Source organism: Sceloporus undulatus, chromosome 1 (genome assembly GCF_019175285.1).
Source record: "Sceloporus undulatus isolate JIND9_A2432 ecotype Alabama chromosome 1, SceUnd_v1.1, whole genome shotgun sequence".
NCBI lineage: Eukaryota > Metazoa > Chordata > Lepidosauria > Squamata > Phrynosomatidae > Sceloporus > Sceloporus undulatus.
In genome coordinates, this window is record NC_056522.1 from 45,974,360 (window position 1) to 46,000,075 (window position 25,716).

General features: G+C 41.8%; 1 protein-coding gene across 1 annotated transcript in view; it reads left to right on the forward strand.

Moving 5' to 3' along the window:
- The window catches only part of XDH (xanthine dehydrogenase), a 77,993-nt gene that overhangs the window by 692 nt on the left and 51,585 nt on the right, over nucleotides 1-25,716 (forward strand). The window contains 9 exon segments of the mRNA XM_042455403.1: nucleotides 12,569-12,626; nucleotides 14,136-14,232; nucleotides 15,971-16,079; nucleotides 16,959-17,085; nucleotides 17,719-17,780; nucleotides 18,747-18,815; nucleotides 22,200-22,268; nucleotides 24,185-24,271; nucleotides 25,456-25,597. Coding sequence (XP_042311337.1) covers nucleotides 12,569-12,626; nucleotides 14,136-14,232; nucleotides 15,971-16,079; nucleotides 16,959-17,085; nucleotides 17,719-17,780; nucleotides 18,747-18,815; nucleotides 22,200-22,268; nucleotides 24,185-24,271; nucleotides 25,456-25,597 — 820 coding nt within the window.

A 25,716-nucleotide genomic window follows, 5' to 3' on the forward strand; every position in this document is an offset into this window, starting at 1 on the left:
TATCTATCTATCTATCTATCTATCTATCTATCTATCTATCTATCTATCTATGCCTGTTCAATGAAATAGCATGCATGCAAATGACATGCATTCCAATTACTTTCTGTGCCTTTTGTGACAAGATGATTCAGAAAACATAAATGAAATAACTATTTTTCATGCTTCAGAATGTTCGTTGTAAAACCAGGAATAAATGAAACTTGAATGTTTCCTGTCTGAAAAGCACCAGGCAATTGCTGCCACATTGACTCACACTGAATTAAATTATAAAAGCAAAGAAAGCATCCTCCACAAACCCACAACACATTCCCACACTGCATAGAGAGATCAGTGCTAGCAATTACTACAGAAATAACTGCGTGCCACAGCTGGGTGACAGGTGGATTATTCAATTTCTTATGAATTTTAACAACAGGACATATACGCTTATGTTCAAGTAGTCAGGTTTGCTTGGCTTTGCCACAGGATTGCAAGACATGAACTGAATCAAATTAGCACCTCTTTTTTGGTGTTTGCATTAATCTGATTCAAAATGATAGAATTCAGTTTCCCCTGCCTGTGTTTTCAGCTGACAAGTCCTAGAAAAGAGATGGGACACCTCAGTGCTACACAGCACAATATTTTCATAAAGAGATAGCTGTACCTTTGTGTATTTGCAGCTCTGGAGAGTTTCCTTGTGCACTGCCGAGTTGGGAAGGGCTGGGGGTGGAGATGGGGCTGAGTTATAGTAGCAAATCACAGAGCTGATCTGCTGTCACCTTTTTTCCTAACAGAGACACGTCCTTTGGCCCTAGGTGGCTCTGAGGATTTGGTTAGCAAAGTGGAATATCTGTGCTGGGATTTTGCTTATGTGGGAAGGGGATAGGTAAGAATTTTGTCATCCCAAGTTTCTCATATCTCTTCAGTGCCCATTCTACATGTATTACACTGGAAAGAAAAGGAAAATAAAGGAAAGGAAAGTCATAGCTTGGGATTATTTATTTATTTTTTGGGTGGGGAGATCATAACTTCTAGAATCCTCCAGCCAGATTTGTTGGGAGCATAGATGTTTAGGGGATTCATAGAAACATAGGGATGGAAGAGAGCAGAAGGGCCATCCAGTCAAATCTCCTGCCATGCAGGAATACACAATCAAAGCACTCCCAACAGATGGCCATCTAGCCTTTGTTTCAAAACCTCCAAAGAAGGAGACTCCGCCACACATCATGACAGCATATTCCATTGTCAAACAGCTCCTACCATCAGGACATTCTTCCTTATATTTAGGTGGAATTTCTTTTCCTTTAGTTTGAATTCATTGCTCTGTGTCTGAGTCTCTGAAACAGCAGAAAACAAGCTTTGTCCTCTGAAATTCATGGGGTTGCCATAGGTCTCCAGGTAACTTGAAGGCACACACACATATAGTTTGGTAGCAAATTCTCTACATCTGTGTAGATCAGGGATGGGCAAAGTGGGGCCATTTTTGTGGCCCAAAAGGGTAAAAAAACCTGGGCAAAATAAATATGCTTTTGGAATTTTTTTCTTTTGCTCTAAATTCTGCAGAAATGGTGTCTAGGACTGTATGTGGCATTTCCACATGTTTGGTACCCGCTTGGACCCTTCAGGGATCAAACCAACAATTTCAAAAATTTATTTTTGCCTTTTTGTCCCCAAATGCCCTCTAGGGTTCTGGGAGGGCCCAGGAACATGCCTCCATGTGCCATAGAGGGTGTTTAGGGGCAAATATATAAGCAGTAGCAAGTTTTCCTGAAGGGCTAATGATGTTTCCTAATTTTCCATAGCTGTCCACCCTGGGCTAGTTGTTGTTGCTGCTGTTAATTTATAGCCTGTCTTTTCCCCAGTTTCGAACTCAAACTGTTTTACAACAGATTAAGTAACATATAGTTAAAATTCACAAAATTCACAAAATGCAAAAAATGCAAAATGCAAAAAAGTGAATAAATTGTCAAAAAATTAGAAACAGTTAAAACAAAAATTAAAGCAAACAGGCACACATGCACACATACAAACACACACTCTATTTCTCATAGCTGCACAACAAATAGAAACCAGCACATTGATTAGGTAGGACAGGCCTTCTACAATCAGTCTTCAAAGGCAGAATGGCCTTCACCTGTCTGTGGAATGATTGCAGGGAAGGTGCCTGTCTAACCTCTCTGGGAAGGATGTTTCAGAGTCTGGGAGGCAGAAACTGAGAAGGATCTCTTCTGCATTTGTGCAGATGTGCCTGTGAGGGTGGTGGGGTAGAGAAAAGGGCCTCCCTTAGGGGTTTTTTTTTTTTTTGGCCTTATCTGACTTTTCTAATGAGGGGCATTTTACTTGACCATATGCCTTCTCCTTTTAGCTTGTTTTTTACATGATCTACCTATTGTCTGCATAGTTTCTTCAAGTGCATCAAATATTAATCCACCACCCTGGAGAGTCATGTTTAAAAGATAATTTGTTTTGTTCATCTGCTTACTAAAGTAGGAACAAATTTCAACAGAAAACTCTTAGTTTTGTCCTGATAACCTGCACCTCTCAAGGCTGGACTCTTGCAAAAAATTTTTTTGGAAAGGAATGGATTGTCATTGTGTAACGCTGCCGGAACAAGAGGCTGGAAGTACGGGTGGAAAGTATGGGTGGAGCATTTCAACACACCTCCTGGGAATGTTGACTGAAAAACTGGAACAGAACATGATACGTTGCACTGCAGCACGATGGGAAAGGTTATTTTGTCTGTACTCCTGGCAGCCTGACATTGCAGTAAACAGTATTGTTTGCTGTGTATGACTTCTAAGTTTGGAGAGCTGAATGATAGGGAGCAAATGATAAGATATGGCTTTTATAGAGGAATACAAGTGATAGCGATAATCAGTCAACTTTGATGTGCTTTAAGCACCTGTTTGATTTTTTTTTATGTAAAATCAGCATGTTTCTTGTTGTCCTGTGGTAGCATGGCAATGCCATTTGATAGTGGATAAAACAGCTGATTAATGTGTTTTTGAGAAGTGGGAAAAAGTAATTTAAGCAGTTAGCTTTCCAAACCATAGTGACGGCTCATAGGGATGCTGTTTTCTTCAAAGAGGATTTTCAATGAGATCATAGTATAGGGATAAAAAGTTAAAAGAGTGCCATCCCTTCTGCTGTAACCCCACTTCTGTAACAACATGTAGATCCTCACATGTTGTTGTAAGCAAAGATAACAAAACAAGATGGTGTCAGACATTTTTAATGCATTGCATAGTTGGACTCTAAATAGACCAAAAATATTTCCACTAGAATTGTGGTCATGCTGTTGAACATGTCCTATGGGTTGCATGAACAACCAGTGTAGAGCAGTCTCTACCTTCAATTGTCTGGTGCATTCAGGAAAGCTCATAAGAACTGAGAAGCAGTAACCCTCTCCCTAATGAAACCAGTGTAGATGGTGGTTTCAGTGCTGGACTAGGACTCCAAGTGCCTAGCATTTGTATCCTTTTTTGCTCATGGAAACCCACTAGATGACCTTGGACAAGCTTCAGTAACTCAGCCTAAGAATAATAATACGTTTTGCCAACAACAACAACTCCCATATCCACCCCCACACCATATGTCGGGCTTATCGTAAGTCAGCCGATTTGAGGGCACATAACAACTACCTTCTCTTACTTTTTGCTGCTCAGTAGAAGGTGGTCAGAAAAATAGTCACTTTGGCGGGCTACACACCGCCGCTTTGCGGCGGTCTGCCGCCGCCGCCAGAAGGTCCGCGGGGGAGCCGGAGCCTATAGACGGCCCGACTCCCGCGCGGACCGAAAAAAGAAGCTCCAAAATGGAGCTTCTTTCTGCGTCGCGTTTGCGACGTAGCGAGGCGCCAGGGGCGCGCTCGCTACGTCAGCAGCGGCGCGACGCGTCTGGACGCTGTGCGTCCGATGCGTAAAGATGGCGCCGGCCATGTAGAAAGGCCGGCGCCATCTTGTACGGACGGAGTCCGTACGAGGCCCAGGGGCGTCTAAAAGAGACGCCCCTTTTTTAAAATGGGACGTCCTCCGGACGTCCCAAAGGGCCGTCTGGAAAGCCCCTAGGAATATCATAAAGAAGGAAACTGCCTTATCCTGAATCAGGCCACTGGTCTATGTAGCCCAGTATTGATGACATAGCTCAGCTATCTAGCTCAGCTTTCCAGGGTTTCAGGAAGGATTCTAGCCCTACCCAGAAATGATTGAACCTTGGAGCTTCTGCTTCAAAAGAATGTGATATTCCCCTGAAGTATGGACTCTCATCTCAAGGGCATTAGCCAAGTTGATAGATCCGTTGCCCCTGAATAAGTCCTATCCTCCTCTACCAAAATCATCTGATCTAGTGGCTGTTATGCTGTGGCAGTGAGCTGTGCTGTGCTCAGAAGTACTTTCTTTTGTCTCTCCTCCCATTCTAGGCTAAATAAACATCAATGAAAACATTTATCCAATGATAATATGCAAGGGCACATGGTCACATCACCATACGCAAGTGCTTAAGAAATGAACTTACATAATCAGTTAGTAACAAAAGAGAACTCCATGTCCTACAGCCAGGAAGACAAGCAGGAAGGAATTTTGTTCATTTAACCTAAGGGCAAAGTTTCAAAGTACTGCTAAAGAGAATAGTTAAGAGTAAACAAAATTAATCACCCTTAATGCTTAGTTGTGTGGAAATCTTCAGATTAAGAATTCTCAGTTCTAAAAACCCCCAACTCACCTTCAGGTATACTGGGAATGGGCAAGCCTTTCAGTTTTGCTTTCTCCCACGTTCAAATGGTGAAAATCTTTCTGTTGCATTTGTGTAAAATGTTAGGAAGTTCTTATAGAAATGAAATAAAATTCTCATCTATTCCCATCCAATACATCTTAAAAGTAGGAAGGAAATGTGTAAAATTTGGGAGTAGTAGTGGTTGATGTTTCTTTCCAGCCACCAGTATGGTGTGGATGCAAATCATTACTCTAGTTAGTTACCAAGAAGTAAATCAGACTAAAGAAAATGCTTCAGGCTGCAGTTTACTAAGGGGCAAATGCTGCCTTGAGGGACCTAGCAAAAACACAGTTCCCATGGCCAGGAACATAGAAAGAGGCAACAGCAGAAAGGCTGTGTTGGGACCAGAGTTCAGAAACAGTGTTAGAACTCAAATGTTGTTGAGCAGTTAAAGAAAATTGACTTCTTGTTATTAATTTTTTTTTTATAAAATGAATTTGCCAAATGATTAAAAAAATTAAGATTATTAAGTTGGCCTGCTGTGGGCCATAGTTCAGATATAAGAACTGCCAAAACTACCTCTGAGTATTCCTTGCTTAAGAAAATCTTGTGAAGTTCGTGGGGTTGTCATAGTGGACAGGTGCCCTTAAGACACATACACACATACAAAGTTGGCCAGTAATTAATTAAATCATGACAAATGACAATCATTGATTAAAATGCTATTGTTATTTAACAATTAAAACAACACATTTCAATGTCATTGGTGAATTTTTTTGATGAATCAAGAGCAACACTTTCATTTGAATTATATATTTTTAAATTCTGGTTGTGATCTGTTGCCTTCTGTGGAGGCCTACAATTTCAAGCCAAAACATTAGGAGAAGACGAAGGCTTTCATGGCTATGTAGCTATGTTCTAGAAGGGTTTATTCCTGACATTTTGCCAGCATCTGTGGCTGGCATCTTCAGATGGAGGTACAACACTTAAGGTGGTATCAAACTGCATTATTTCTGCAATGGAAAGACATGCTTAGACACTCTCACCGTAGTGTATCCAGCTGGGATTCGGAGATTATCACACCTGCAAATCCTGCCAGGATAGACGCTGGATTGAAAAGTCAAAACCGGGTATTATCACATGCAGCTGAGGCCAGGAAAGTGTAACCTGTCTGCAACCTCAGCTGCATGCAATAACACCTGTTTTTCACTTTTCAATCCTACATCTATCTTGGCGGGATTTGCAGGTACGATAACCTCCTTCCTCAGTATAAAAGTGAGGAATATTTAAGGGGAAAGAATCAAAGTAGCTTCCATTTCAAAGAAAGCACTCTTCTGCTCTGCCCTTTGCATTCAGAAAAACTGAAAACCACTACCACTATTATAAGTGGCTTCCTTTGCCACTCACTGAGGGGGGACACTTATATTATGGTGGAATATCTACAGTGGGAAAACACCTCTACAGAGTAGGCAGATAATTCATGCAACAGCTTCTTTTAGGTACAGTAAAGGTAAATACCCTTGCAAAGAAAGGATAGTAACTGAAGTAGGCTTATCAAAAATAGAACACCACAATAGGTCACGGTATTCCTAAACTTAAATTACCAGGAAATTATTTGTCCGCATATTTGGATTTTTAAGACTTAAATAAGGATGGCTTACACAAAAGATCAAGATGCTTTATATAAAAGCAGATCCAGCAAAGTGCAGTGTTCCAACTGCTGTTTGACTTCCTTTCCTTTCACTGTCATCTAACAACATCTGGAAGACCACACTTTCACTACCACTGTCATAGAGCATCCTTTATAGAATTTTACTTCCAAGTCAACATGCTACAAAATCTCTGAGGTTATTCCAAGAAATAAAGGCTGTATTAGCACAGCAGAAATAATGCAGTTTAACACTGCCATGGCTCAATGTTAGGAAACTCTGGGATTTGTAGTTTGGCAGGAGCACCAAAGCTCTCGAACAGCAGGTTAAATATCTCATAAAATGATAAATCCCAGAATTCCATAATATTGAGCCATGACAGTTAAAGTGGGATAAAACTATATTAATTCTGCTGTGCAGATGCAGCCAAAGTTAGAGTGAAGGTTATTTGTTGAAATCATTTCTCATATTGTGGGAGTCTGCTACAGACCCCCAAGTCAGACTGGGGATTTGGAAGATGTCTTTCTAGAACAGATAACTACACATTCAGAAAATAGAGATGTAGTAGTGATGGGTGACTTCAACTCTCCTGATATTTGCTGGAAGTCAAACTCAGCCAAATCCTTCAGGGCTAGCAAATTTCTCACTTGCCTTGGAGACAATTTCATTGTCCAAAAGGTGGAAGAGGCAACAAGGGGACCAGCTATTTTGGATCTGATCCTAACCAACAAGGATGACCTAATTAATGGAGTGCAAGTGGTGGGATCCTTAGGTGGAAGTGACCATGTTCTCCTGGAGTTTGTTATACAGTGGAAAGGAGAAGCCAGGCAGAGTCAGACACGCATCTTAGACTTTAGGAGAGCAGATTTTCGTAAACCTAGAGAAATACTGGAGGTAATCCCATGGTCAGAAATAGTAAAAGAGAAGGGAGTTCAGGATGGATGGGAGTTTCTCAAAGGAGAGATACTGAAGGCACAATTTCAAACAGTTCCAGTGAGAAAGAAAAAGGGGAGATGTCTTAAGAAACCAGGATGGATGACTAAGGAACTTTCAACTGAGCTAAGTTTTAAATGGAACATGTATAAGAAATGGAAAAATGGGGAAATCACCAAAGAGGAATTCAAACAAAGAGCAAGCACATGTAGGGGTAAAGTCAGAAAAGCTAAAGCGCAGAATGAACTCCGGCTTGCTAGAGAGGTTAAGAACAATAAAAAGGGCATTTTTGGATATGTCCACAGCAAAAGGAAGAAGAAGGAAACGGTAGAGCCACTGCGTGGAGAAGATGGCAAAATGCTAACAGAAGACAGAGAAAAGGCAGAATTACTCAACACCTTCTTTGCCTCAGTCTTCTCAGAAAAGGCAAAGGGTGCTCAACCTGAGGATAAAGGAGCAGAAGACAGAATAGGGGAATTTCAGTACAGAATAAGTAAGGAGATAGTAGAGGAATAACTTGTTAATCTAAACGAATATAAATCTCCAGGACCAGATGAACTACATCCAAGGGTATTGAAAGAACTGGCAAAAGTAATATCGGAGCCATTGGCAATAATCTTTGAGAACTCCTGGAAAACAGGAGAAGTGCCAGCAGACTGGAGAAGGGCAAACATTGTTCCCATCTTCAAAAAGGGGAAAAGAGAGGATCCAAACAATTATCGTCCAGTTTGTCTGACATCAATACCAGGAAAGATTCTAGAGCAGATCATTAAAAAGAGAGTCTGTGAACATCTAGAAGGTAATTCCATAACCACAAAAAGTCAACACGGGTTTCAGAGAAACAGCCAGACAAAATCTAATCTCTTTCTTTGATAAAATTACTAGCTTGTAGATGAAGGGAATGCTGTGGATATGTATATCTTGATTTCAGTAAGGTTTTTTGACAAAGTTCCCTGACATTCTTGTAAACAAGCTTATAAAGTGGGATAGACAAGGCAACTGTTACATGGATTTGTAATTGGTTGACTGCCGAACCAAGGGTGCTCAACATGGCACTGCTCCTCTCCTTTCTCCTCCTGGAGAGTGACCAGTGGGGTCCCACAGGGCTCTGTCCAGGGGCCCAGTGCTATTCAACATCTTTATCATACCGACTTGGATGACAGAATTGGGTAGCATTTATCAATTTGCAGATGACACCAATTAGGAGGAGTAGCTAACACTACACTCCAGAGGACAATCAACATTCAAGATGACCTGAACAAACTAGAAAGTTTGGGCCACATTAACAAAATGAACTTCAACAGGGAGAATCAAGGTCGTACTGCCTTAGTGGGCGGAAAAATAAAATGCACAGATATAGGATGGGAGACACACTGGCTGAAACGAGCTACGTGTGAAAGGGATCTGGGAGTCCAAGTAGAGCCGCAGCTGACATGATGTGAACATGTGATGCAGCTAGCTAAAAGGCCAATGCAATTTTAGGCTGCTCATCAGTAAAAGTATTGTATCAGATCAAGAGAAGTAATGTGCCACTCTCTATTTCTGCTTTTGGTCAGCCCCACCGGGAATTTGTGTCCAGTTCTGGGCGCCACAATTCAAAAAGGATGTTGAAAACTGAACTGCTTCCAAAGGAGGCAAGTAAAATGGTGAAAGGTCTAGAACCATGTCCTATGAGGAACGACTTAGGAGGTGGGGATGTTTAGCCTGGAGAAGAGAGAGGTTAAGAGGTGATATGAAGCCCTGTTTAATACTTGAAGGGATGCCATACGGAGGAGGGAGCTGACTTGTTTGCACTTGCTTCACTGAGACTAGCCAGGACCGACTAGGACCCGGAACATGGATGCAAGCTACAAGAAAAGTGATTCCACCTGAACATTAGAGGAGGACTTCCTGACAGTAAGGTGCGACAGTGCTCGCGACAGGAACACACCCCTCAGAGTGTAGTGGAGTCTTCTTCCTTGGCCCCGGAGGTCTTAAACAGAGCTGGATGGCCATCTGTTGGGGATGCTTTGATTTGGATTGCCTGCATGGCAGGGAGTTGGGACTGGATGGCCCTTGCGGTCTCTTCCCCAACCTAGACTGCATGATTCTATGATTCCAATCTCATGAGCCATTCTACAACTGATCACTCCGGATTTTATGATTTTATGATTTCTTTGTTTTGGTGGAACCCCCAGCTCTAGTCTGATAGTGTATTTACTTGGGTTTTTATACAACAGAAAGATTCACCGACAACAGAATATGTAACACCCACCGTGTCCCATAAAACACACAGAAAATTGCTGAATATATAGCCTTACTACGGGGGAGGCAACCTTTTTTGGCCGGGGGGGGCCGGGTTGCTGTCCCTCTCAGACAACTGGGGGGGCCGAAGCCGGGGAGGTGGAGCCTTCCACCCACCCCCCGGGGGGCAGGGCTGCGGCCGCCGGGGGGGAGCCTCCACCCCTGGGGGGCGGAGCTTCCACCCCGGGGCAGAGTTTCCCACCCCGGGGCAGAGTTCCCACCCCTGGGGGCGGAGCTTCCCCACCCTCAGGGGCCAGGCCACCTCCTCTTTGCCAGCCCCTGCGGGGGCCCCAGGCCCTGTCAGGGGCCGGGAAGCTGGAGGCCCTCACCATCTTTCCCGGCCCCTGATGCCAGAGGCCCCGCCGCTGCCGCAGGAGCCCCCTCCCGAAGGTCCCCAGCGACGGCAACTGGCCTGCCGAGGGGGCCCACTGGCCACACGGCCACCGTCGGAGTCCTTGTGGAGGGCCCCCCAGCGATGGCAAACTGGCCTCCCAGGGGCCGCTGCTGCCCGCTTGCCCGGCCGCTGGGGGGGGCTGTGCTGGCACGAGCCCTCCTGGAGGACCCCGAAGGCAAAAGGCAACGGGCCTCCCAGAGGCCTGCTGCGCTGCCGGAGGCCCCCTGGAGGAACCCCGCGAAGGCAAACGGCCGCTGGGAGGCCCGCTGCCGTCGCAGGAGCCCTCCTGGAGGGCCCCAGTGATGGCAAATGGCCTCCCAGGCCCACGGCCCAGCTGCTGCCGCGGTCGGAGCCCCTCTTGGAGGCCCCAGCCGAAGGCAACGGGCTCCCAGGGGCCCGCTGCCGCCCGCGCGAGCCCCTCCTGAAGACCCCAACGAAGTTAACGGCGGCCTCCCAGGGGCCCCCCCCTGCCGTCGCTGGGCCCTCCAGGAGGGCTCCGGCGACGGCAGGGGGCCACCCCAGAGGCCCTTTGCCGTTGCTGGGGCCCTCCAGGAGGGCTCCGACGGTGGCAGCGGGCCCCTGGGAGGCCTGTTGCCTTTGCTGGGGTCCTCCAGGAGGGCTCCGTCAGCTGCAGCAGGCCCCTGGGAAGCCCGTTGCCTTCGCTGGGGCCTCTGGGGCTATGGGCGCCGCCATTTTTTCGCCCAAAATGGCGGCGAACTCTCTCGCGACCTCGAGGGAGGTCACGTGAGACTTCGCTGCCATTTTGCCGCCCAATATGGCGGCGCCCAGAGCGGCGAAAAGGTACAATGGGCAGCTGCTGCGGCAGCGGCGGCAGGAACAGCAGCCAGGGACCGGTCGCTAGGCCTCCGCGGGTCGCATCCGGCCCGTGGGCCGGAGGTTGCCGACCCCTGGCCTATTATATTTTGCAAAGTAACTACATGTACTTGGCCTGTAAAATTTCTTCTATTTTGAAATATGTTATGGATACTAGGGTTCACTTTGGAAAGAGAGAAGAGAACTGTGTGATGGCTCAGTCCTTGTGGAACACTTAGAAATGGCAGAAAATCTCTAAGAATGTAACCAATGCTTCATAGGAAGTTGTTCAGCCTACTGTTTGTAGATACCTAGAATTAGCCTGTGAGGAAATACAAGTGACAGGAAAGCAGCAACTGGACAGCAGAATCGATTATAGGGAAATGTTGAAAAATGTTTCCATTAGGAAAATGGCTGGAAGTAGGAATGGCACAGCCAAACGAGGTATTAAGCCAAGACTTTCGGAGTTCAGTACAGTATAAGTTCAGGTGCCACAAAGTCTACCTTGAAGCAATAAATAAACTTGTTTACTCAGGCCCTAGCTATATTTCACTGAATGTAGGAAGAAATGTACCACTTTGATGTTGACATAATATATGAGCCTCATCCCTTAGCTTTGCAATATCTGCAGCAGCCTGAACAAAGGCTTGTACTACTGCAGGGTTCTGAAATGTTGTCTTGAACCTGAAAAGGAAGGTAAACTTGGCTGTCCCTCTGTTGTTGTTGTTGTTGTGTGTTTGACCTATGGTGACCCTAAGGTGAACCTATCATGGAGTTTTCCTGGAAAGATTTGTTCAGAAGGGGTTGTTATTGCCTTCCTCTGATGCTGAGAAAGTGTGACTTTCTCAAGGTCATGCAGTGGATTTTTTGTGGGTGAGAAGGAATTGAATATCCTGTTTTCCCAGAGTCCTAGGCCAACACTCAAACCACTATATGATGCTGACCCTCATATGATGCCGGTTCTCGACAGGATGACACATCTTTGGGAATAGTTTCCAGGGAAACATTGGCGCTTTACAGACCACCCCAAAAGGACGGTCTGCCGGCGCTTCCGTTTCTGCCGTGGGGAAGCCTCAGCCTCCAAGTGGCGATGCTTCCCTATGGCCGAAAAAGAAGTCCCAAAAAGCGGCTTCTTTTGGCGGTGCGCTCATGACACCACAAGGCGCCAATGGCGCACTTGCGGCGTCATAAGTGAGCCACAATGTGCGGACGCTAAGCATCTGTGACATCAAGATGGTGGTGCCCATGTAGAAAGGGTGCCGTCATTTTGTACGTGCTTGGCACGTACTAGGGTTAGGGTGTCCAGAAGGGATGCCCTTTTGTAACCCTAGTACGTGCCGAGCATGTACTTTTTGCCCGTGTGGAATGGGCCACTGCCCACTTTTCATTTCTTCATTTGTAGCCCTAATTTGAGAACCTCCATAAGAACATCATGCCTTCATTTAATTTTAAGACAAACAATTGTTTACTTTTTCCACTAATGGATAGCATCACTTTCATAAACAGAAATAGAAATAAAGATAACAAGATAAAATTTCAAAAAGCCATGGGTCAGAGGAAATGAACCTAAATGCCACTGACAATAATAATGAAACGTAATGAATAATGAAATTCTGAGGATTGTGCAGAAAAATGTCTGTTTATCAAGGTATGTAATGATTTGGGAGATTTACTGGCAAATGTCAGAATTGTCTGACCTCCCCAAATGCTATCAATTTCTGGTACATGGCATAATTTATCTTGTTTCCAATATTAGCTGTAGCGTATAGACATAGACAAGTTTTCAGAAGTGATGTTTCTTGTCTTTCAGGTGGTGGAGAAAAATGTGGATCCAGAAACCACTCTGCTAACTTACCTTCGAAGGAAATGTATCTGATATAGAACGACAAGTACTGCAAGAGATTTTAAAAGGTTAAGATAAAAACATGTTTATCTGATGAAGTTTAATAGTTGATTGAAACCAGAGAAGTTAGCATCTGCAAATCCTGTTCCTGAGTTAGTCAGAATTATGCTTAAGACTTCAACTATCCTGATATTTGCTGGAAGTCAAACTCAGCCAAATCCTCACCACTTGCCTTGCAGACAATTTCATTGTCCAAAAGGTGGAAGAGGCAACAAGGGGATCAGCTATTTGGATCTGATGCTAACCAACAGGGATGGCCTAGTTAATGGAGTGCAAGTAGTGGGATCCTTAGGTGGGAGTGATCATGTTTTCCTAGAGTATGTTATAAAAAGGAAAGGAGAAGCCAGGCATAGTCAGACACGCATTCTAGACTTTTGGAAAGCCGATTTTAGTAAACGTAGAGAAATACTGGGGGTGATCCCATGGTCAGGAATACTAAAAGAGAAGGGAGTCCGTGATGGATGGGAGTTTCTCAAATACCAAAGGCACAATTTCAAACAGTTCCATTGAGTAAGAAAAATGGGAGATGTCTCAAGAAACCAGGATGGATGACTAAGGAACTTTCAACTGAGCTAAGTTTTAAACGGAACATGGATAAGAAATGGAAAAATGGGGAAATCACCAAAGAGGAATTCAAACAAATAGCGAACATGTGTAGGGGTAAAGTCAGGAAAGCTGAAGTGCAGAATGAACTCAGGCTTGCTAGCGAGGTTAAGAACAACAAAAAGGGCTTTTTGGGGGTATGTCCGCAGCTAAAGGAAGAAGGAGGAAACAGTAGGGCCACTGTGTGGAGAAGATGGCAAAATGCTAACGGGGGACAGAGAAAAGGCAGAATTACTCAACACCTTTGCTTCCGTCTTCTCATAAAAGGAAAAGGGTGCTCAAGCTGAGGATAATGGAGAAGAGCACAGAATAGGGGAATTTCAGCACAGAATAATTAAAGAGATAGTACATGAATACCTGGTTAATCTAAACGAATATAAGTCTCCAGGACCAGATGAACTACATCCAAAAGTATTAAAAGAACCAGCAAATATAATATCGGAGCCATTGGCAATAATCTTTGAGAACTGGAGAACAGAATTCCCAGCAGACAAGAGGAGGACAAATGTTGTCCCCATTTTCAAAAAGGGAAAAAAGAGAGGATCCCAACAATTATCATCCAGTTAGAAGTTGAAGGCTTTCATGGCCGGCATCCATAGTTTTTTGTGGGTTTTTTTCGGTTATGTGACCATGTTCTAGCTGAATTTCTTCCTGACATTTCGCCAGCATCTGTGGCTGGCATCTTCCTCTCCACTCCTTGCTCACTAATTACTACAGACAGCAACAGTCTTGGACAATCCAAATAGCTTGGACTTTCCCTCTGCACTTCTGGGACAAAACTGGGGTTGTTAGGATGATTAGAATGTCTAGTTATATGCATTTCTAGTTATTTGCTGTGTCAGTGTATTTTCCTTAACCACAATTCCGTTAGTGGGTTTATGTGGAACCAAGCTGGGCTGTGGAGAAGGTGGATGTGGTGCCTGCACAGTTATGATTTCCAGGTTTGACAATTTCCAAAAGAAAATCATGTATCCTTTGAAGCACATGTGAAAAATTGGAAGACCACATCTTGAATGTAGGGCAAGTGTCTGAAGACAGACACTTCATGGATGAAAGAATGTTCTTGTGTACAGTGTGTTCCCTTTCAAACATTAGCTCCTTTCTGGATCACAGAAGGATTCACTGACAAAAATTCCATAAAAGAAAAATCCTTCCAATGTATCATATATTTGCATATTGGTAATATCTTTGATGCTACTGACATAAACAATTATTTGGTTGTTCTAGCGACTGAAGAAGTTATTGGTGGTCCTAATGAAAAGTTTCCATGTTATAACACATATTGTGTTTTTCCGAAAATAAGACACTGTCTTATATTTATTTTTCCTCAAGAAGGCACACTATGGCTTATTTTCAGGGGATATCTTATTTTTATTAATTATGGTACAACAATCTACAATTATTCAAATATATTTAAGTCATCTTCTTCTGCTGGCATAATTTCATAACATTACTTGAAACAAACGAAGGCAGTGCTTATTAAATCCATTGCACCTTTGGCAGCTCTATTTGCTATATCAGGTCAATGTTTCTTTCACATGATATGACGTATTTTGCCATTTAGTCTTCAGTAAAAATGAAATGTGACATTCCCCCCCCCCCTTTTGAAAAGTAAAAGGTACAACTCTGCAGGAATTACAGGGTCATTCTGTCTAGGAATGCATTTGTACTGCAGAAATAATCCAGTTTCACACCAATTTAACTACCATGGCTCCATGCTATGGAATTCTGGGAATTGTAGCTTTATAAGACATTTAGCCTTCTTTTTCAGCGAACTCCAGTGCCACAACAAATTACAATTCCCAGAATTCCCATAGCCTTGGCAGTTAAAGTCTTGTCAAACTGGATTATTTCTACAGTGTGGGTGCAACTTGAGTCTTTTCATAGTTTATCCTCTCTTTCCAATAGGAAAAGTATGTCTTAGGCCAAATATATATCTTAGGACTGCCAAAAGATTCACACCCCCCCCCCCCAAAAAACAAAACAAAACAAAAACCTACTGGTAGTTTATGTTTTGAATGTTAGCCATAATAATTTGTACAGTCTTTGACTGGAAAAAGTTCCATACTGTTCTATCATTTAGAGAGAGAGAAAATTCTCAAGGGGAACTTGTTGAGGTTTCTGATGGAATGGGAGACACATATGTATCAAAGCAGTTCTCTGAATAAGGAATCTCTTCCTGTACTGGAAACATATGCATCTGATGCAAACACAGCATGCAGTGCCTGTCTTTGAGTTGTGTTGATGGGAATGCAAACTATTTCATAGTTTGAGTGACACCCTGCATTCCTATGCACAGTGCTGAGCTGCTGGTTTCTGCAGGCCCTTGAAGCCACGATGACTTAGATTTCTGCCATAAGCTTGCACATTTGACTACAATATTTACATGAACATCAGTATTGTTTAGTAGGATCCATTTCCTTCTAGATCAGTGGTTCTCAACATTTGGTCCTCTAGATTTTTGAGATATTAACTCCCAGAATTCCTGAACAATGAGCATACTGACTGGGACTTCTGGGAACTGAGGTCCAAAACATCTGGAGGCCCCAAGGTTGAGAACCACTGTTCTAGATAGTATGTATGTAGTTTCAGTGTAAGGCTAATAACTCAGTCATAACCATTGGTCATTCATGCTTTTCTTACCCTTGTTTAAGGTTACTGCCACATGTTACAAAGTGTACAACGTCCTTAATACATAACTTCTAGACACTATTCTGCAAATGCATGCTTATTTCCTCTCTGTGCCCTTCACCATGTAGCAGTAACTACTGTTGAAGGCATAGGAAGTACAAAGACAAGGCTGCACCCAGTACAGGTAAGCTTTTTAAAATAAATAATTTAAGTCATAACCCAGCTTTCTGCTTTCTCTTCAGATGGTGGGACCAAGAGAAAGCCCTCCCCTGAACATCTGAAAACTTGGGGAGGCTTTAAAGGGAAATACAGTCTTTTAGACAATCTGTACCTAAGCCATAAACAAAATAGTGGCCAACAGACTGGAAATGATCGATATACATCCTCATCCACAAAAAAGGAGAGACAAAAGACTGGAGCAATTATAGGATCATAGCATTGATTTCCATGAAAGTAAAATTATTCTCAAAATTCTGCAACACACACTCCAGCCATACATGGGTAGAGAAAATCCAGAGGTGCAAGCGGCGTTCAGAAAAGGAAGAGGCACTAGGGACCAAATTGCAAACATATGACGTGGAAGAAGTTCTGACTCACACACACACACACACGTCAGAAGGAGATAAAATGCAGAAAATATACATTGTGAAAATTATTTACAGTGATCATTCACAAAACAATCATTGGTGTCTGCAATTTCTGCAATTTTCCTTTTTTCCTAACTTCATTGCATATCATGTGCACCTGTATCTGTAACTCAAGAGAACACTTTTTGTATACCATGAATTAGACTGTAGTCCATTGAAGCTTATGCTATAATAAATTAGTTGGTCTTTAAATATGCCACAAGACAATAGTTTTTACAAATACCACAGCAGATGTAATTAATTATTATACTACTTAATGAATAAGGTCTCAGAATGTTATCCCTTCTTCAGGTTATCCATCTTCAATAAAATTTCACTCAGCCCCAGAGCAACTAAAGTGATTTAGGAAACTGTTACTGGATAACAGGATTATGTATAACAGGCTAATAAAAACTAAAGATTTTTTCTTCTTGAAGGAAAGAATAGCAAAAAGTCATGGATCACAGTGTGGTTTTTGCACCCCTGGCATTGTCATGTCCATGTACACACTTCTTCGCAATCAACCTCAACCCAAAATGGAAGAAATTGAAGATGCCTTTCAAGGTAAATATTGTTTGTATCTTGTTGACCTGTCCAGTGTTATTTCTAACACTCTGCTCAATCAACCTAGCTAAATTAAGAAAGTTAAATCCTCTCCCACCAGGCAGTTCAGTTGTTGTGGCATTTTTATTGATCCTTTGATATAGGATAGGGTATAAACATTTTAATAATAAGTGCATAAAGTCATATTAAATACATAATTTTTAAATGATGTAGTCATTTAAAAATAGAACAAATCTTATGATGATATACAAGGAGAAAAAAAATACTATATAGAATTTCCCAATCCCTTATATCTGATCCTCATAGACTCCTTGTGCACATTGAACTAATATGAAAAATGCACTAATTAGTAATTGTGTAACAGGGAAAAATACATATTAAAAGTTATGACTGGAAGTCAATTCATGTTGATTTTGTATTATGTAGTGGTTGGGAGTTTTGACCTGCTGACTTTAAAGTGGAGTCCCATCTTCCTAAGAATCTCAGAACCCTCTTTCTTCTCATGTTGAATTTCCCATTTGCATGTACATTGTAGTATCTTCTGTGGTAGATCACAGTCATAATAAAAAGTAGTTTTCCATTTCCTGTACCACATGTGAATCATAATCTTTGCAATCTGAATGCACAATTTAGGAAATCTCTGCCGCTGTACAGGATACAGGCCTATTTTAGAGGGATACCGGACATTTGCAAAGGTAAGGACAGAAAAAAGATTTGTGATGAAACCAGACTAGTTTTTCTTAGGTAGTGTGTTAAATATGTGTGTGTGTGTGTGTGTGTGTGTGTGTATAAATCATGATGGACCCAGTTTACAGTTGGAATCTTTTCTTCTATATCCAAAACTAAATTACTTCTGGTGTGTGTGTGTGTGTGTGTGTGTTATAGTCCATAGTTATGTTATGAAATTTGACCATTATTAGATAAAATTTGACTTTCAGCCTACATCTAATTTCCCCAACACTGTGGATTGCACAAAGATTATCACACAACATTGTCATTATTGTGTATGTGACACATTCTTATTGCACTATCATGATAAGATTTTCAGATGACATCGCACTTATTCTATCCTTACATTTGTTGTGTTCACATCCCCCGGGTGACTTTGCTTGCCCTCCTGTTTAGATGCCTAAACTCTATTTCTAAGTGCTCCAGTGAGGCTTTAAGTTACTACAACGGTAGAAATTTGGGAATGGAAGGAAAACTTCATTGGGGAGCAGAAGTATTATTTAGGGAACAGTGCTTTTCTTTCTACCTCTCCTCACTGGAGCTACAACCCTGCAAAAGTCAGTTTACTGCTTTTTGCCATTTTTAAAAACAGACATTGCCAAGGGGGATCTCGAAAGCAGCCTTGAACCTCAAAAGTTGGGTTTAACACACCCTTGTTGTGAAACAGAATGGATTTGATGATCCAGTAGGTTTGCTCAGTCTTAAGCAAATGTCTGTGTCTGTACAATGAAGTGCATTTTTGTTTGCATAGATTTCTAAATCTGTGTCATTAAATTCCATTGAGAATAAGTGACATTATAGCTGTTGTAGATGTCATTCCCTCTCTTCCAGCAGGGCCAATATCCAGCAATGGACACTGGGAGTTTGTGTTGTTACCATCTTAAAGGGTGGTTTAATAGACTGTTTCTTTTTAACAATTTCTTTCTGTTTAGGACTGGGAATGTTGTAGAAGAAATGTTAATGGCCTAGGTTGCTGTATGGCTAGGAAGGAGAATGCTATGGTAAGTTTGGTAAACATGTTGGTTGGCTTATAAACCCTTTAAATATTTCTAGGAATCAAAAATTAATTATACGAAGCAAGATGATATATGTTGATATTAGTTTTGCTTTAAAATTAATGGTTATTTGTAAAATTAAGAAAAATATTTCTAAAAAAGAACAAAGAAAACATATATTCTTATACTTTTCAAGGCAATGCTCTTGCCCTGAGATTCCCCCCCCCCTTGCCCTGAGAACTATTTTGTATTAATTTTACTACCTTTGAGACCCAGCAACTCTAGCTTGGACTCAGGATCTGTCTTCTGCCAGTGAAAGGGCTCTCTCTGTTCATAGAAGGTGCCTCAACTTCAGGAATCCTCCTCTCCTCTGCACCATACACACTGTCCTCATTCACAAGAGTTGCTCAGTGCTCTGTGCTGGAGGGACTGCTTTATAATTGCAATTGTAGTTTGCTGAGAATTCTGTTAAAGATTCCTAGCCATCTTACAAATAGAGTTCCCAGGGATTCTTCTGTGAGAGGGAATGACAATGAAATCAATTTGAATTTGTAGGTATATTCTGATATGTTAATTCAAGGTCTGGGGGGGGGGGTTTAACAGCAGCACTGGAGTTTTCCATCACTTGGCATTCTCTGAAGATGCCAGCCACAGATGCTGGTGAAACGTCAGGGAGAAAATCTTCTAGAACATGGCCACATAGCCTGAAAAACCCACAAAAAACTACTGCCAAGTAGTTGGACTTTCATTTGAGTTATGAATGCATAGGATTTCACACTTAATACAGTCAAAGTTTAATCATTATACATATTTACTCAGCATTTCATACAAGTGGCCAAGTCATGGGAAAAGAGGAGGAAGTCACCTGATGTCTCCTATGTAAAGGGATGATGATTCTTCATTAAGTGTGTCATTCACCATGCCTTTTGGGTATCTAATGGCATTCATCATGCTTTTGGGTATCTAGAGCATGCACTACATCTCTAAGTAGCATTTAAATTTTAATGAGAGTAGTTCTTACTTGAAAAGTTCCAGATGCAGAGGACATCACGTAGGCCTTCCAAACCATTGCAGAACAGAACAGCTTTCTATTGTGCTACAGATTAGATAGAATCATTTTACACTGACAGAAAAGATATTTTTCCAAAAACCTTCACTAAAGGGGAAGAGGGGAAGAGGGCAGAGAATATTCATGTATAGTGTTGTCCTCTTGCTGAAACTAAGCAAGTCTATGCCTGTCTTGGATGAAAGATGGCATGGAATCTCCATACTAGGTGCTTTGATTGAATAGGAGGAAGTATATGTTATAGAGACAAGAAGTTGATATCTTTAATGGAAGGGTGTGAACTGGGTCCTCTTTTCTTTTTGTGGGTCTCATTCCTTTGGGTAATCTTTCATAAGATGCAGGCCAACATTAGATGTGGCCAGATCTAAAATGAGAAGAAGTCCCTCCTTTTTCTGTCTCTCCTTGTCTTTTGCATAACCTCATCTCTCTTGCCTTTTTTCTCCTCTATTCTTTGCTGCCCAATCTGAATATATTGCTTTCAGAAGACTTTTAAAATTAGGCCAATGGGCTGCAATATGCCCAAACCTGCAGGCTGAATCTTTAGATGTTACACATTAATATTGGTTATACAGTGGGCCCTCCATATTTGCTGGGGCTAGGGACAAGAGCCCCTGTGAGAGTGGAAATACTGCCAATAAAAAAAACCCACTATGTTTTTTATCTCAGAGAACACCTCTCTAGGAGTCTCTAGGTGCTCCAGTGCAACTCTGTGGCCAACATTAGGTGTATGTTGACCATAGAATTGCACTGGAGGACCTACACATGTCTAGAGAAGTGTTTTCTCTAAGAATCTCTAGGTTCTCCAGTGTAACTTTATGGTCAATGTCTGGCAGCGCCATGCTGAAGGACCTAGAGATTCTTAGAGGGAACATATTAATCAAATCCATGAATAATCAAATCTGCAAAAATCAAAGCCACAAATGTGGAGGGCTGACTGTATATAATTTTTCTGTTATGGGTTACTCCAAGGAATTCTAGAAACTCTTTTTCTATAACTTTTCTTGTAAAGACTATTTAAGTGATTTTAATGCTGTAGATTGTTTAATTCCTTTTAAACATAACTTTTACATATATTTTACTGATGTATTTGTATGTTTTAAATCTGTTCTGGTTTTAATATTCCATAAGTCATCTTGAGTCCAATATTGGAAAAGGCTTATAAATGAATGAAGTAATAATATTAACTACAACAACTGCTGAGGTGAATAATTTTTCTTAAGAATTACTGTATCTAGTTCCTCCTTCACAAAGCTAAAGTTCATGGGGTTCCCTTGAAAGAGGGAAAGAGTTTTGAGCCAGTTTATTTCAGTATTGTTGAATAGGTATGGCTTCAATAAACTAGAAATGTTATCTTGTAGATTTTGTGACAGGTGGGCAGTTCACTTGGAGTTAGTCATTAATCTAAATTAAAGATGGAGATTTATTTCAAATAAATAGTTTCGGGGGGGGGGGATAAAATTGAAACAGATGTCCCCCACCCATCTTGAAGTGCTCTTTAAAACATTACCAAAATCTTCTTTAGAAGAAGAGATAACATGAGATGGAACATTAAAAAGACAAGAATGCAAGTGAAAAGCACATAGTGCAATGCACATATTCAGGATTTATTTACAAAAGTTGCATAAAACATGCTTTTGTTTTTGATCTAGTGCTGTTTAATTTGGCATCAGTATGATCAAAGTCTCATTAAGACTGAATACTTTGTAAAGGACACTCTACCCATCAACCACAGATTAGTTCTATTTATATATTTCTTCTCAAACCACTGTGAAAAATACAGCTTCTATGTGAAAATTAGTCAACACACCATCAGTCAATATACCAGGCTATCCGATATGAAGGACCAGCAACTATTGTGAGCCAGGGAGCAGAATTAACTTTGTGCTCATTGGTACAGTTGATTCTTTCTTGGAAAATTGTCAAGGATTGGTGTTAGTCCAGGGATGACCACTTTGAATATACAATCTGTGTTCAGAATGGTTAAGTACCATATGGTTTGTCACCATAATGAAAATATTAATACTATATATTAATAATACAGAACATACTTTAATTTAGTGTGGGATCATTTTATATAGTGTTGGATGTCATGCCATTGTTTTTCAGAATAAAGAATATATATATTTGTTATATTTTTCCTCTTTTTTAAAAATAGATTACTTCTGTGTGTGTCCATATAAAATCTCAGGAGGTGACCTTATACACGAGGTTCAAAATGGAAAGTAATAACAGTAATAAATTCATCTGAATGTCTGTAAAAGGATTGGATTTTATGACAGTACTTTATTAAACATTACACTTTGTTTTGTTTCTTTTCCCAATAGGATCAGGGATGTGGTAAAAAAATAGTCAATGGTTCAAGTTGTTGCATGAATGGAAAAGAAGACAATACAGTAAGTACTGCATTCCAGACAGAAGGATATTTATCCTTGTTCTGTTGTGGAATGACATAAACAATCATTGATAAAAGCTCATCTATCTATCTATCTATCTATCTATCTATCTATCTATCTATCTATCATCTGGACTTCAAAGGAGCTATTCATGGTGTTGAATCCCAGCTCCAAGATAAGTTCAGCACTTATGGACAAGGCTATTTAAAATTAAAACCCTAAACAGATTCAACACCTTACAGACATTTATTTACCTACAGTATTTATACCCTGTTCTTCAGCCAAAAAGGCTCTCAGAGCGGCTTACAGATTGTAAGTTTCCTGCTGTCAGGTTTACAATCTAAAAAGACATGACACAAAAGGAGAAGGGAATGGTAGTGGTGAGGGGGATCACGTCCGGTGGATACCGCCAGTTCTTCTGTCCCTCCAAGGCCAGGAGAGTGGCAGTTGTAATGGAGGGAAGGTCCTCTATCTGCCTCTGGGGCTAGGCATGGTGGAGTTGTGTCTGCCTATTCTCTCCCTCTGAGGCCAAGATAGCAACAGTTAAAATGGAGGGAGGGCCTTTTATCTGCCTCTGGGCCTATACATGGTGGAGCTGTGCCTGCCTCTTCTCTCCCTCTGAGGGAAGCAAGGCATTAATCTCTCCTTCTACCCACTAAGCCAGGAATGAACCAGGAAGGGCAAGGACCCACCTGATGGGCCTTACCTTTCCAAGACATGAAAGCCATCTTCCACTACACCTGCTTCACTATGATGCAATAGTCTACTCACTTCCTGATAAATTGTTCCTATTTCCCCAATTGTCCTACATGAGGAAAGCAAGAAGCCAGCTTGTGGGAGGCTGGCTGAATCAATGAAACCAGTTAGTTGGTGGTGATATCATATAGGACAACACCCCATGGCAAAGAGAAGCCAAGCCACCCAACAGATTAAAAACAGATTTTGGAATGCTGGGCAGAACTTTGGAGGGACCAGGCCTGTGGATTACTGTGAATGGGTGTCATGAGTGCTATACCTCAGTTGTTCCAGTTCCAGAGCCGTGAAGATTCAATGTAATACAGACCATTGTTACTACTATGATGATAATAGAATACATATTTATCAGTCTATCTCTCCAGCTGGAAAATATCTAGAAGTTGCATAGCCATTACTGCTTAAAACAAATGTTTAAGTCCTTGTTGTTGCTAAAGAAGGCAGCCCTATTGAGGCACAAAAGCCTAAAAAACATGAAAATGATGGTTTCACTTAGTTTTCTTTTAGTTTAGTCATGACAAGATTTATTTTAAAGAAAGCATTTTCACGTACAGGTATACCTCAGTTAATGGCATAGATATGTTCCTGGATATTACTTCTTTAAGAGAAAATTTGATACCAGAAACAGAAATTGTATGAAAAGAATAGGTTCCAACATGACAAAAAGAAGAGCAGTTAAACATATTCCAGGAAACGTTTTATCAAAATCTAACAATATTTACAATTGAAATGGAATAACTAGGTCAGGTAAGCTTTGCAGAAATAAGGAAGAACAGGTTGAACCTGATGGAGACCAGCTGAAAGCTTCTTTTGAAGTGTATGCATCTTTCACTTTTCTTAAAATTTTTATTTTGTGCTTCCTTAAATGCTGGTGGTAGCTGGTGGAGCAGGTTTTCTGCTTTCCTCTTGCCTCCGTTTTGTTATTCACAATTGCTTAGTAAGGGATTCCAGAAGCATCTGCTGTTTACCTTGCCTATTGTAGAAAGGCATCCAAACAGCTATAGTAGGATCAGCTAGATTCGAATCCTATTCTTTCTCTGCTTAGGCTATTTTGGATGGTTTACTACAGACTATATTAGCCAAGGTATGCCTGAATAAGATATGAGACCACTGTGTTGAAGAAATGGCAATTGTATTAATTGACAGCAATTTATCTTTTGCAGGAGCTGATATCCTCAGCTTTGTTCAGTCCATCTGAGTTTCAGCCCTTAGACCCTACACAGGAGCCTATATTTCCTCCAGAGTTGTTGGTAGGTGCATTTCCTTCTTAAAGGGTCAAACACATTTCTTGCAGCATTTCTCACACCATAGAAAGTTTTGATTGCCCCTGTTGACCTCTGTGTGTACTCTTAAGATAAACTTAAATCATTTGTAAGCAGCTTCTGTGGGTGGCAGGATAGGGCTAAACTGGCCCTCCCCTGAAACCCTCTTCAGAAAATTGTGGCGACACAGTGGCATAAGGAAAAGTTGGCATTACTCTTACAACAAGGCACAGGGGAATCTTGTTGGAGAAGCCAGCTAGGTGCAGAGGAAGCCTTGTAAACATCCTTGTTTAAGGTAATTATTAATGACTGTACCTGTTGCATTTCTATTCCCCCCCACACCCCACCCACACAAACATGCCCGTAAATATTTGCCAGATGAGGCAATGCTCCACATATCTGATGAAGTGATGACCAACTATGAAAGCTTAGGCTGAATAAAATTTGTTAGCTTTTATTGTATGACAGGACTGTTGTTTTTTCTGCAATAAACTAACTTAGGCGCGTTACAGACTGCCCAGAAGGGGTGGTCTTGCGCCGCTGCCGATTGCAGCGTGGAGGAGTCGCAGCAGCCAAACCGCGTGACTCCTCCGCGCTGCAAATAAGAAGCGCCAAAATGGCGCTTCTTGTTGTGCCCTGGATGTGACGCTGCGAGGCGCTACTCGCGCACTCGTGGCGTCATATCCGGGGCATGGCATGCGGACACTATGCGTCCGGCATGTAATAATGGCAGTGCCCGTGTGTATAGGGCGCCGCCATTATTACGCCCCCGTCACGTGCTGGGGTGAGGCCGGTGTGGATGCTAGGTCCTCGGTCAACCCCTAGCACGTGATGAGGGACGCTGGAAGGGCCCGTCTGTAACGGGCCTATGTTATCTTCTCTGGAAATACTTGCTTACGAAGTGAACAGTGCTTCAGGAAGCTTCTGGGAAGTGCAAAACAGCCAATAAACAAGGTGCATGTTCTTCATCTGTCTTGTTTTTAAGGCAGATTGTCTCCCCTGGTGCAGGCTATGTTGCCCAGCCCTGGTTTATATCTTAAACATTTTAAATTAGCTTGTTCTTAAATTCATGGCTGTATGCTCACATGTGATAAAATGTCTCTGCTTGTTTGCAGCAACAAATAAAGAAAGTGGAGATTCTGAGTGTATCATTAAATCTGTTGTTTCCACAGACTCACAATAATAAACCACGAGAGCAGCTGTGCTTCAAAGGGGATCGTGTGATGTGGTTTCAGCCCTCAACCCTTAAGGAACTGGTGTCTCTGAAAGCTCAGTACCCTTCTGCTAAGCTTGTAGTAGGAAACACAGAAGTTGGTAAGAGGAAACACTTTGTTTCTGTCTGCACTTTTGTCAGTATAGTACAGTGCTTAAAACTGCTTGAGATTTCTGCTCTTGCTTTTAAAGCTCTCAGTTCCACTTTAGAATTCAGAGAC